Here is a 13,952-nt window from a genome sequence, read left to right on the forward strand (position 1 = left end):
GGTCAACTTGTGGGGAGTCACTTTGGTGGTCTAACCTATGCAGCGAAGACTGTGGTAAAATAAAGAGACTTGCAAACTGAAAAAGAGTTGGGGGAATTGCCCCCACATAATGTCCAGTGGACTTGCCTGAAAATTGAAGAAATTTGGAAGAAAAATCTGAGATGTTTGACAGCACATAGCAGTCAGTTGGTGGTTTTTATGCACAAAATGGCCACCGGAATGAAGTATGAGTGGGCTGAACTGGAAGTGACATCATCATTTGGGAACCAGAAAGGCTGTCATCAGGATGAGCCCGGAGTGCCATCATCGTTTTGGGGCCGCATGTGACATCAACAGACTGAGCCGGAAGTGATGTCATCATTTTGGGACGGGAAGAGGTGTCAGCAGGATGAGCCAGGAAGTGACATCATCGTGTGGGGACCTAAAGTATCGTCAACAGGATGAGCCAGGATGTGACGTCATCGTTTGGGGACCAGAAGTGACGTCATCATTTGGAAACTGGAGGTGCCATTGTCGGGATGACCCGAAAGTGACGTCATCGTTTGGGGACCAGAAAGTGCCGGTATCAGGATGAGCTGGAAGTGATGACATCATTTGGGAAACGGAAATAATGTTATCGGAATGACAAGGAAGTGATGTAATCATTTTGGGACCAGAAGTGACGTCATCATTTGGAAACCGGAAGTGCCATCATCGTTTTGGGGCTGGAAGAGGTGTCAACAGGATGCGCCAGGATGTGAAGTCACCTTGTGGGGACCGGAAGTGACGTCAACAGGATGAGCCAGGAAGCAACATCATCATGTGGGGACCGGAAAGTGCCGGTATCAAGATGAGCTGGAAATGACGCCATCATTTGGGAAACGGAAATTATGTCATTGGGATGACTCAGAAGTGATGTCATCATTTTGGGACCAGAAGTGACGTCATCATTTGGAAACCGGAAGTGCCATTGTTGGGATGAGCCAGAAGTGATGTCATTGTTTGGGAACCAGAAGGGCCGTCATCAGGATGAGCCCGAAGTGCCATCATCGTTTTGGGGCCGGAAGAGGTGTCAACAGGATACGCCTTGAAGTGAAGTCATCTTGTGGGGACCGGACGTGACGTCAACAGGACAAGCCAGGAAGTGACGTCATCATTTGGAAACTGGAGTTGCCATTGTCGGGATGAGCTGGAAGTGACTTTGTCGTTTGGGGACCAGAAGTGATGTCAATGGGCTGAGCTGGAAGTGATGTCATTATATGGGGACCTCAAGTTATGTCAACAGGATGAGCCAGAAGTGGAAGTGATGTCTTGTCTAGATCACCATTTTCAGTTTTCGAAATTGCAGGTGGTGAGTGACATATTCCATTAATTTTCTTCAGTAGTTCTGGTGAGAGAAGGAGAGAGGCATTAATGCTTGATGATAACCCTTTATCTCGTGAGAATTCACCCACCTTAGGAGTTGTTGGCTGCCACCAAGCGCTCATGTGTGACAAGACAAAAGAACACAAGAAGACACAAGTCAGAGGATGGAGACAAATTAAATCGGCCATGAAGAAATGGGAAGTACTGAAGAAAACTGAAAGATGAGTAGTGAGGGAGGCCATCAAGAGACCCTTGAGAACTCTCAAGGAGTGACAAGTTACAATGGGGACAAATTAGAGAGGCTGTTCCAACAAAAGCCCGATTGGTGTTTGACAAGGAACCTTTAAAGGAACTCTGAGGGCACCAGGAAGAAGATTCTCTGTTCTGAAGAGACAAAAATGGAACTCTTTGGGCAAAACTTCAAGCACAGTGTCTGGCAGAGACCACGTGTTGCTCAAATGGTGGTTCAAGATTCAAACTTCAAGAGTATGTCATTTCATCGATATACCGTAGCACAGCATACAGTGAAACGAAACAACGTTCCTTCAGGACACTGGTGCTACATCGAACACAGGACAACGAAGAATCCACGACACGTAACATAAGGACACATAATATATAACAAGGTGCAAACATGTGTAACATTGCAGAGCAGAACACATCTATCAGATATCAGACCGGTCCATGAGTGTTCAGGAATCTGACTGCTTGGGGAAAGAAACTGCGACACATTCTGGTGGTGAGGGCCCGAATGCTTCGGTACCTTTTTTCCCAATGGCAGGAGTGTAAACAGTGAGTGTGAAGGGTGTGTTGGGTCATTCACAATGCTGGTGGCTTTGCAGACGCAGCATGTGGTGTAAATGTCCATGATGGAGGGAAGAGAGATGCCGATGATCTTCTCACTATCTGCTGTAGGGCTTTATGATCCCTGACCGTGTAATTTCCAAACCAGACGGTGATGCAGCCGGTCAGGATGCTCTCTATGGTTCCTGGGTGGAATGTTGCTAGACTTAGGTGACAGCAGCCTCATGCCATGGTGGGTGTGCATCTCAAGTAGACTGCTCAGAATTGAGGGAAGGCTGAATGCAGCCCAATAGAGAGAAGTCCTTGAAGAAGATCTGCTCCAGAGTGCAGCCCTCCTCAGACCTCGGCATGGCAACGACCCAAAGAGAATACTGGAGTGGCTTGGGGACAAGTCTCTGATTGTCCCTAAAGTGACCCAACCTAACCCCAGAAAACATTGGATGGAGAAATCCTAAAGTTGGCCGTTCACAGACGCTTGCCATCCAATCTAATGGAGCTTGAAGGGATCAGCCAGGAAGACATGGGATGAACAGTTCAGATGGAGGTGCGCAAAGCTAGTAGAGCGGACCAACTCCAATCCTGGTGGGCTACGGTGGCAGCAGGATTTCATTCTAACCCTTTTTCCTAATCAGTGAGCAGTTTTTGCTGCTAATTAACTCCTTTTCCCTTCATTTTAAGAGCCCTGCTTTTAAGGATTCAGTCCTTCTTCATTAAATGGCAGCCAAACAGAAATGAGAGGTGAAGCGAGCCGACAGATGACCACCTAAATAGAACGTCAAACTCCAACCAGTTTCTTAATGAGAAGCCCATTCTTGCTGTTAATTAAACTCGTTATTTAATTCCATGGTTTGTTGCTGCTCTCGTTCTGCCACAGCAGACATTTCCAAAACTGTTGATTAAGAACAATGCAATGTTTTGGCGACCTGAGAGATCAGCCTTACCGAGACCTTCATCTTTCTTTATTTTCAGATATTGCGTGATGGGCACAGGTGAGCTGGTCGTGTTGTCGGCTTGTTTTGTGTCTCATTATCATTTGGCTGCTATGGCAAATAAAATCAGGGAGTGCTCTCCCCTCGACTTTCTCGTATGCTCGGATATCGGCATGGAAATTTGAGGAGTAAACCGCCAGACAATGATTATTTTATAATATGTACAATTAAGAACGTGGGCGGCACGGTGGCACAGTGGGTAGCGCTGCTGCCTCGCAGTAAGGAGACCCGGGTTCGCTTCCTGTGGAGTTTGCATGTTCTCCCCGTGTCTGCGTGGGTTTCCTCTCACAGTCCAAAGACATGCAGGTTCGGTGCATTGGCGATCCTAAATTGTCTTGAGTGTGTGTGTGCCCTGCGGTGGGCTGGCGCCATGCCCGGGGTTTGTTTCCTGCCTTGCACCCTGTGTTGGCTGGGATTGGCTCCAGCAGACCCCCGTAACCCTGTAGTTAGGATATAGCGGGTTGGACAATGACTGAGTGAGTGACTGACTGACAATAAAGAACCACCAACAACAAATCAAATCAAATTAATAATATATTGAACAATTATTATAAAAGTAAAGTTAAATAAATCGGACTCTGCAAAAAAAAAAAAAAAATCAAATATGTGTTCGGGTCAAGTACCACATCTGGTTAACGGAAATAGATGAGAAGTTGATAGAAATCTGCGTTTTTGTACCTAATACTTGATTGACCGAAGTGAAAGTGAACACAAGTTATCGTATTTACACAGACACACACAGACAGACAGACACAGACAGACATTGTATTTTTGGACCCAAGGAGGTCTGAAACATCGCAATTCATGAAAATCTCGAAATGGAATTTCTGGTGGATTCCAGTACATTCCCTGCACTTCATATACGAGAGAGTCAGGGAGGCCTAAACCGGTGAGATTCGTCCAAATCTCGACATCGAATCATCAGACGATTACAGTGCTTTCCCTACACTTCGTATACGAGAAAGTAAAAAGAATAAACCCTGCAAACTCCAAGAGGTCGTTTTTTACGAGTCATCTGGCCCAGAGTAGTGGAGTATTGGAGTGCTGTTTCCCCTCTAGAGTGACCTTCAGATTTCTAATCACTTCTCTTACTCAGGACCTCCTCTCAAAAACGGGGAGAAACTGCTGTGTTCAGGACCGTAAAGCCCTACAGGGAGTGATCAGTGCAGCCGAACAGCTCTACCATCTACTGTATGCAGGACATTTACACCAGAAGATGCAGGACCAGACCTCTCAGGATTATCAAAGACTCCTCTCATCCCACCAATAGCCCGTTTCATCTGTTAAAATCAGGCCAAAGGTTTTGTAGCATCCTGGCCAGGACAGAGAGACTCAGAAGGAGTTTCTACCGTCAAACCACCAGAAGATACCATCTCATCCATGACCCTCCACATACTTAGACAGGGCTGTAAGTTGTACCACGATGTCTACCCTTACCTTGTTTTGGAACTGGTCACCAGTCTAACTTTGGTTTTGCACAATAATCCCTGCACTATTGCACCTTAACACTTTGTTCTACTCTATTCACATAACTTTACTTATTTATTATGTTCTACCATTGTATTCAAAAAATGCTTTAATCGCCTCACATTTTTATGAAATCGTTTTGTTCAACCCACTGAATTAAAGCTGAAAGTCTGCACTTCAACTGCATCGGAGTTGTTTCATTTCAAATTCATTGTGGTGATGTACAGAACCAAAATGAGAACAAAGTTGTCTCTGTCCAGATATTGATGGACCTGACTGTATAAGATGGAGCAGATTATTGAAGGCTTTGTAAACCATCAGCAGTATTTTAAAGTCAATTCTAAATGGCACCGGTAACCAGTGTAGCGACGCTCAGACTGGGGTGATGTGCTCGGATTTTCTTTTCTTCGTTAAAATTCTGGCAGCTCCATTCTGCACTCGTTGCTGGTCGATTGATGTCTTCAGGTGGATGACCTCTTCTGTCGTGCAGGTGGTACGGCTGCCGAACTAAACACATTTTAAATCAAAGAAATGCAAATTAAAACTCGCCCGTTTCGCCCATCGCTACTCACAGGTTTGTTTCAGTGCTGCTGCTTCTTTTGTCCCTCAAGTCATTGAAACTCAGTGTTACAATTTGTCATAAACCTGTCGTGCGTCTTCTTATTGGTCGATAAAGTGACTCCCAAGTGCGGGTCTTTTAGCCAATCACTGACAGCATTGCATCTTTCTCCCCCTCTCACCAGGCCGTGAAGCGCTTCATGAAGCTGGAGTGCAAGTGTCATGGCGTGAGCGGCTCCTGCACACTAAGGACGTGTTGGTCAGCCATGTCAGATTTCCGAAGGACCGGAGATTTCTTGCTCAAGAGGTACAACAGAGCCATCCAGGTGACGATGAACCAAAATGGGACAGGATTTACTGTGGCCACCAAGAAAAATGACCTGGTGTACTTTGAGAACTCACCCGATTACTGCCGGATGGACAAAGACGCAGGTAAGGAAGGGAAACCGAGAAATGGGTTGTGCCCGCCCGAGAGGTGGAGGTTGACCTCGGAGTCAAAACGCCACGAGGACACGGCATCTAAACGGCCAGAAAGCATCACACGTCCAGCCGTCACCGGCCTATCGTTAAGTGAATTGGAGAGATTAACCCCTTTAGATATCGCTATGAGGAAGGTCTCATCACGGAAAAGAAGTGATTTGGGCGCAGCCTCCTCATCCAGAACCTCCCTAAGGAATAAAACGTCAATTAACAGACAGCAGGCAGGGCCGTCTTAACAGAACTATAGGCAGAGCAGGGCACTGGGACCCCTACCTGCACAACCACTCGGAGGAATAGAAATGCAAATGGCCGATAACATTAAACATATACAGGGGGTCCTCAGGTTCCGTTCCTACATTAGCGATGTAACCCGAATTTTGTAGCCTAAGTCACTTACCTATCTTAACACATTTGCAAAATCATAATCTAGAACATAAAAACACAAAATGTAAGCCTCAGAAAAAGGAAAAGGACATAAATATACTGTACTGTAGCAACAGAAAAAATGAGTGGAAAAAAATGCTTACCTTTATTCCTTCTCACGTCTGAGCGTTGTAAACTCGAAACGTTGTAACCCGAGGACCCCCTGCATTTATTGAATGGGTGCTTCCAACAAAATCAGCATTTAAACATTAAAAACAATGCTGCACAGCAAAGATTAATCGACACAAACGTCTGAACGATATGACGTGAGCCTGGAAAAACACAAAATAAATGATACTCGATTGGTGAACCGTAGAGACGGAGATGGCACAGTATGAACTGACTGGGAATTCATGATTATTAGTCAAGTGGTCGACACAAACATTTGCGAACTTTCTTTGCAGAGACTTGAGTTGACGTGACGCTAATTATGTGATGTCGTGCGTGAGATCCGTATACACACAGGCACGTGAGGCGGCAGAGGGGACCGTGATACTAAACCAATGTCTACTTGTGACACAATGACTAATATGTATAGTTTAGTGTAGTGTAGTAGGCGGCACGGTGGCGCAGTGGGTAGCGCTGCTGCCTCGCAGTTAGGATACCAGGGGATCGCTTCCCGGGTCCTCCCTGCGTGGAGTTTCCATGTTCTCTCCCCGTGTCTGCGTGGGTTTCCTCCCACAGTCCAAAGACATGCAGGTTAGGTGGATTGGCGATCCTAAATTGTCCCTAGTGTGTGTGTGTGTGTGTGCCCTGTGGTGGGCTGGCGCCCTGCCCGGGGTTTGTTTCCTGCCTTGCACCCTGTGTTGGCTGGGATTGGCTCCAGCAGACCCCCATGACCCTGTAGTTATGTTATAATGGGTTGGATAATGGATTGATGGAAGAAACGGAAGCACCTATGGATCTCCATCTTCTCGGATGATCAGTGCTGTTTTGCCAGGGGTTTGCTGGCCGTATTAAACAACAGGTACAGAAACAATCAGAAATGGCGTGAACAGGAGGCCCGTCAATTGCACGTCAGGACTGGTTTATCACCGGATCAGAAAGTAGCGTTTTCAGATGTTGAAACATTTGAGAGCCTAATGGGTGTTAAAATTATCGTCTGGTACCGGACACCGAACACTAGCGCTCTATTAAAATTTGAAGCGTCCCGTGGCAGAAAACCAAAGACGGCGTTCTGTTTTTGGACAATGAGCATTATTACGGTGTTTTGAATCTGAAAGGATTTCTGGGATTTGACTATATCGGTAGCGCTGCTGCCTCACAGTTCGGAGACTCGGGTTCGCTTCCCGGGTCCTCCCTGCGTGGAGTTTGCATGTTCTCTCCCCGTGTCTGCGTGGGTTTCCTCTCACAGTCCAGAGACATGCAGGTTAGGTGCATTGGCGATCCTAAATTGTCCCTTGTGTGTGATTGGTGTGTAGGTGTGTGTGCCCTGCGGTGGGTTGGCACCCTGCCTGGGATTATTTTCCTGCCTTGTGCCCTGTGTTGGCTGGGATTGGCTCCAGCAGACCCCCATGACGCTGCAGTTAGGATAGAGCGGGATGGATGGACAGTGTAGTATTCATTTATTGAGAGCAAGTCACAACAAACATAGATTAGCACGGGGCTCCTATGCTTGTGGGTCCACCAGGCAACTGACCAGCATGCCCATGCGTTAAGACGGCCCTGACAGAGACCCAGCATGGAGCCCATTGAGATGTGAAGTACATTAGTGACCAACTGGAGGAGTCCTAATATTTCCCTTAGGGGCCACCATGGTTTCATCATAAAGAGGGGCTTCAGTTACGAGGCTCACAAATGAATAAGGGGAGAACTTCTGGTGTTAACCAGAAAAATCCACACACGACTCAAGATTTCCTAATCATATTATATTATGTTTTTAGAAGGCTTTAGAGGTTGGGTGCAGAGTTGTGGGACGTGTTCCACTTCAATTACCGAATTTGACTACAATTACAATTACAATTACAATGCAATTTATTTTTGTACAGCCCAAAATCACACAAGGAGTGCCACAATGGGCTTTGACAGACCCTGCCTCTTGACAGCCCCCCAAGCCTCGACTCTCCAAGACAGGGGTGTCCAACTAAAGTCCTGGAGGGCCGTTGTGGCTGCAGGTTTTCATTCTAACCATCTTCTTAATTAGTGACCAGTTTCTGCTGCTAATTGCTTCTTTTAATTAACTTAGTTGTTTCTTTTTCGTTAATTAGCAGCCAAACATTAACGAGACACAAAACAACACGCAATATCTGAAAAATAAAGAAAGGCGAAGGTCTCAGTAAGGCTGATCTCTCAACTCACCAAAACCCTTTGACGATGTACTTATGAGAAACGGAAAATCAACCGTTTTAGAAATGTCAGCTGTGGCAGAACGAGAGCAACAACAAGCCGTGGAATTAAATAACGAGTTTAATTAACAGCAAGAATTGGCTTCTCGTTAAGAAACTGGTTGGAGTTTGAAGCTGGAGTTTAGCTGCTCATCTGTTGGCTCGTTTTACGTCTTATTTCTGTTTGGCTGCATTTTAATGAGGAAACGAATCAATTCAGAGGACTGAATCCTTCTAACAGGGCTATTAAAACGTGAATTAGCAGTGAAACCAGGTCACTGGTTAGGAAAAGGGTTAGAATGAAAACCTGTAGCCGCTGCAGCCCTCCAGGCCTGGAGTTCAACACCTGTGCTCTATGAAGACAAAGTAAAACTTCCAAAAAAACCCTTGTAGGGAAGAACTGGAAGAAACCTCGGGAAAGGCGGTTCAAAGAGAGACCCTTTTCCAGGTAGGTTGGGCGTGCAGTGGGTGTCGAAAAGAAGGGGGTCAATACAATACAATACACAGAACAGAATCCTCAATACAAAATAATAGTGCAATAGAAATATGACAAATACAGAGCAGAATTTAAGAGTAGATGATATCCCATAATATGATTTGGAATTTGTTTTAGAGTCCTAGAGACCTCGGCCATCAAGCTACCTCCCCCATTTAGCCATTCCACAGCTGAAACAGTGCTGGGCCTGCCAATCCGATGGAAGGACCCCCTCTACCCCACGATTCCTGCCATCCTCCATCAGATGACTTTACCTTAGGCAGGCAAAACAACTTGTCAGGTGGGCCGTGGCACCGAGTGCCACATCTGAGTACCGAGAACAGAAACAGAATAGGTGAGGGTTAGTAACAAATCCATCCATCCATCTTCCAACCCGCTATATCCTAACTACAGGGTCACGGGGGTCTACTAGAGCCAATCCCAGCCAACACCGGGCGCAAGGCAGGAAACAAACCCCGGGTAGGGCGCCATCCCACCGCAGGGCACACACACACACATACACCAAGTACACACTAGGGATAATTGAGAATTGCCAATGCACCTAACCTGCATGTCTTTGGACTGTGGGAGGAAACCCATGCGGAGACGGGGAGAACATGCAAACTTCACGCATGGAGGACCTGGGAAGAGAACCCAGGTCTCCAAACTACCCACTGTGCCACCGTGCCGCCCTAGTAACAAATCATAAATTATAACTATCATCTTATAAGCTTATGGAACCAAAGCACTGCTGCTCCCACAGGTCCATCTGCACTCAACATATTGTCAAGCTTGGGTCACAAAGTTACACAGGAGAGTACAGCAGGTTCTCCCAGAAGTAGAAACATTATTGCTGTCCATGCAGATACAAACACAAGTCTCTTACAGAGGCGATCCGGCCACAGAGGGAACGGCCGTCAAATGTGATGTATCGGCCCCAATTCCAGCTCAAAAGAACACAAAGTCTTCCTCATCAAGAGGGTACAGAGGCTCGGAAGCAGCAGCCGGAGCAGAGGGAGTCTGGGGGAAGAGGGACAGGAAGGTGAGACCTCAGGATGGCTGCGGCTGGGTCTTTTAAATGGTCAAAGTTCCTCGCTCGGCAAGTCAGCATGCCTGTAGCTGATCTTGCAAAGAGGAGCTGTAAGAGTGAGTTTGTTTCTCTTTTGAAAAACTGTTTAAGAGGGGGTTTCTGAAGGGCAGCCGCATCCCCCCATGCACCAGCGGTCAGAATATCGCCGAAGTGTAGCAGAACATCTTCTCCAAAACAGCTCCATGTCCAATATCTACTCTCACACTTACAACATCGTTTCATACTTGCGGCCTCCAGTCCGCCCTTCTCACCACTTCTCCCCAGCACATTTACCACCCACTCTACCCGCCATTAGAACAATAGAGAAGTCGTGACTAGGGATGGGAATTGATACGATTTTAACGATTCCGATTCCATTTTCGATTCTGTTTAACAATTCGATCCTTTATCGATTCTTATTTTTAAAAAAGGAGAACACACAGGTCGATTAGCTTAGAACTTTGTTTTATATCTTATCTTTGAACAAGATAGAAATTTGGGAGTAGCATGACCTTACAAACCCAACAGTGAGATCTTAAGAGATCCACAGCCTACGGCTCCTCGATGGGGTGCCACGGGGTCCCCAGAAAAAAAATTGTAAATGTAAAATAATAATAAAATAGATATTCTTCTGTAGCAATAACAAAGTATATCTGTGAAAGGAGAAGCTACCGGTAGACTGCAGCGAGAACTGCCAGCATCTGAGCCAGCCAGACTCTGTCTGTCTCGCTCGTCATGGTCATCTAAATGCAATGCACAGTAATAGCAGGTTTTGCAATAAGGCAAATCGCGCTAACGTAATATGCAATGTTAGTTGATTAGTTACCTGCCGTATTAACGGGAGAGGACGTGCAAACGTTACCGCTACTGCTGGGTTGAGATTCACTAGTCCGGAGCGGATCAAAAACACGACATTCATTTAAGGTTATCACGTGTTTTGTGAGGAAATGCTTTTGCATATTCGTAGTGTTTCCTCCCTTTGATGAAATATCTACTTTGCAAGTATTGCAAGTTGCCCTGTTGTCGTCCTTTCTCGTAAAGTATAACCAAACTTTTGAGTGTCTGTGCCGCTTAGGCACCATGTTTCCTGCTGGGTAAATGACGCTACGCAACGTGGTGACGTCATTCGAGGCGACTGGAATCGATAGGGGAATCGTTTGCAAAAATGGCAAACAATTCCAAGGAATTGAAACAGTGGGAACCGGTTCTCAACAAGAACTGGTTTTCGATTCCCATCCTTAGTCGTGACGAGAACGGGCCTTCCAGCTCAACAAGCTCCTCCATCCTGTTCACCTTCGATCATCCAAAATAACATCACGTTGAGCTCTGAGGGTCCCTGACGTCCTGCTCTCCACCATTCCACCTGGTCATTTACTCCATTGTGTCTCTGGTTCTCTACCGTGTCACCACATTCTTGTTGAAGAATTTAATTTAGAGTAACGTCCTGTCTCCACTGGACTAATTGCTTTCGTAATTGCAGATACTTTTCATCGGGTCCCTACTTCAGCTCTGTTTTCTTCACCCTTATAATCCAAGCCCCCACCAGCAATTTTCAACAATTGTGAAAGCCAAAAACTGTTGTCGTTCTTCCCGCTTTCGACCGTTCTACACTTCTCGTTGAGTTCCCTTCCTCCTTCGAGGAATCTCAGCAGGTTTCGCTCCCTAATCTGCCCAAAGAAATCTCACTACAGGGCGTTGTTCAACGATGGTGCGACCCCCTCAGTCCATTTGACCTTAGCTTCAATTACACAAATGGCAGACCACTTCGCTGTACAAACTACCCATAAGCCATCACAAACGTGTTGCTTTGCATTATCTTCTACCCGTCATGTTTATCCGCGTAATTTTCAAAGATTCTGAATGTCCAGTGGTCCGTGTATGACGTGCCTCTGCCTTCTCCTCCTTGCAGGGTCACTGGGCACGGCTGGCAGAGTGTGCAACAAGACATCACGGGGCAGCGACGGCTGTGAGGTCATGTGCTGTGGGTGGGGCTACGACACGACCCGGGAGAAGCGGATCACCAAGTGCGAGTGCAAGTTCCAGTGGTGCTGCACCGTCAAGTGCAAAGAATGTGAAGAGACCGTGGACGTGCACACGTGTAAGGCGCAGACATGAAGTGGACGATGGGCACCGAGGGCCCTTGCCATGGGACTGCCGCTGGGGCAATGGCGTTCTGCGAGCTGGAGTTCCGCTGCATGGCTTTTGTTAATCGAACTTCGCCAAAGCAACAAAGGGAGGTGGAGGAAGAGGAGGAGGAGGAGGAGGAGGAGGAGTGTTTTTTCCAGATGGATGCTGCAGATCGCTGCACATGCTCAGTACCTTTCGTTACCCTGCCCGCCAAAGGGAAACTTGCAATATGGGCTTAAACTGTGAACTTCGGGGTTATTGTGGGGGACGGGAGGGCTGGGAAAGCCGTAGAATGAAGGTGTGCGCACGTACGTTTGTTTTGCTGCCTTTATTTTATTTTTGATTTTTTTGTTTTGTGTGTTATGTGTTTTTTTTTTGTTGTTTTTTTTGAAGAGTCAATTTCTACTTTCTGAACCAAAGTCTAGAATATTGGGATAATTATTTGTGTTTTTAATGTATCAATTATTTATGTATTTTTTATTTTATTACGGAAAAAAAAAACACTCCTGTAACTTTAGGCAAATAGCCATCCTGTACCACACTATTATCCTGTTTATCACTTACAGATGTTCCAAAGCAAAGGACAGCATTAAACAAATCAAAAAGCAGGCGTGCGTCTGTACAGTAGATGGCCGGAGAACTCCGAGACCCTCCAGGGGACCACAGACATCCTAGGGCTGCATTTAGGAGGAGGGCAACTCCATGGGTGTGTCAATCACGTAAGTTCAGACTCGTGCTGTTGGAGAATCCGATGGTGGTGTGGATGAACGAGGGGCTTCATCATGTGAGACCAAAAAGAAATGGAAAGCTGTAACACTTCACCCATTAACAGGGGGATCCACTTAACTGGTGATGTCATCAGGAACGACTGGGAGGTCTCAGGGATGGAGGCTGGCGATGTCGGAATTTACAGGGGATTCAGATAGATAGACAGATAGATAGATAGATGAGAAAGGCACTCCATGATAGACAGATAGATAGATAGATAGATAGATGAGAAAGGCACTCTATGATAGACAGATAGATAGATAGATAGATAGATAGATGAGAAAGGCACTCCATGAGATAGATAGATAGATAGATAGATTATATTCATAAAGTACTCAGGGCTTATTTTCTGCACAATTACCCACAGTACATTTGTGCAAACTAAGGTGTGAGTCCACAGCAAAACACTTGGCGTAGTCGGCAGGATTTGCAATGTGGAGGGGTGAACGGTGTGGTGGTGCTGCACATCACTAGGAAGTGCACTGCTGGCAATGCTTAGAAGCAGTTTCTGCATACATGATCAGTGAAATTCTCCTAATATCCCATCATGGGAATTCTCTCATTTGTTCAGCTACAAGGAGATGTGTCTGAGCCAAGATGTTATGGGTTTATAGCTCACCACTAGCAGCTACCACAGTGCAAATGTTGTGAAATGAGATGCTTGTGGTGCAAATCCATGACAAAACAGTAGCCGTGCCGTTTCATTTATCCTTTAAGGTTATTTTCTCACTTTAATAATAATACAGTACATACATACATGTATTTTACTTATATAGCACCTTTCCCATGCTCATGGCACTTTGTTGAAAATGTTTTTCCTGAATCAACTGACTCTCCATCCTATGACTAGACAGCCATCCAGTGCACTTTGTATATAAAGACACATCATCTGCACACTTCCCATACACTCCACCTCTCCTCAAAAAACAAGAAATCCAAATTATGAGCTCTGTTCTTCACAGTCCATAGCAGGCTGTGCTCCCTTTTTTTTCCCACAGCTGTGATTTTTATCCACGCGCCTCATCTGCTGGCTTAACAAGAGCGGATGTGTCAGGCCAGTGACAGGTATTAAACCCCTGATTTATGCTTACATTCATTCCTGAGAATTGGACTAGGAGCTAAAA

The 13,952-nt window shown here is 46.0% G+C and overlaps 1 protein-coding gene across 1 annotated transcript in view; it reads left to right on the top strand.

Moving 5' to 3' along the window:
• Positions 1-12,668, top strand: part of wnt2bb (wingless-type MMTV integration site family, member 2Bb) — a 137,904-nt gene extending 125,236 nt beyond the window's left edge. Inside the window, exons 4-5 of the mRNA XM_039749502.1 lie at positions 5,348-5,594; positions 11,843-12,668. Of these exons, the coding sequence (XP_039605436.1) occupies positions 5,348-5,594; positions 11,843-12,048 (453 nt within the window). The 3' untranslated portion in view covers positions 12,049-12,668. The remainder of the gene's footprint in view (positions 1-5,347; positions 5,595-11,842) is intronic.
• Positions 12,669-13,952: the final 1,284 nt, after the last annotated feature.

The sequence above is a fragment of the Polypterus senegalus genome, chromosome 3, assembly GCF_016835505.1.
Source record: "Polypterus senegalus isolate Bchr_013 chromosome 3, ASM1683550v1, whole genome shotgun sequence".
Classification (NCBI taxonomy): Eukaryota; Metazoa; Chordata; class Cladistia; order Polypteriformes; family Polypteridae; genus Polypterus; species Polypterus senegalus.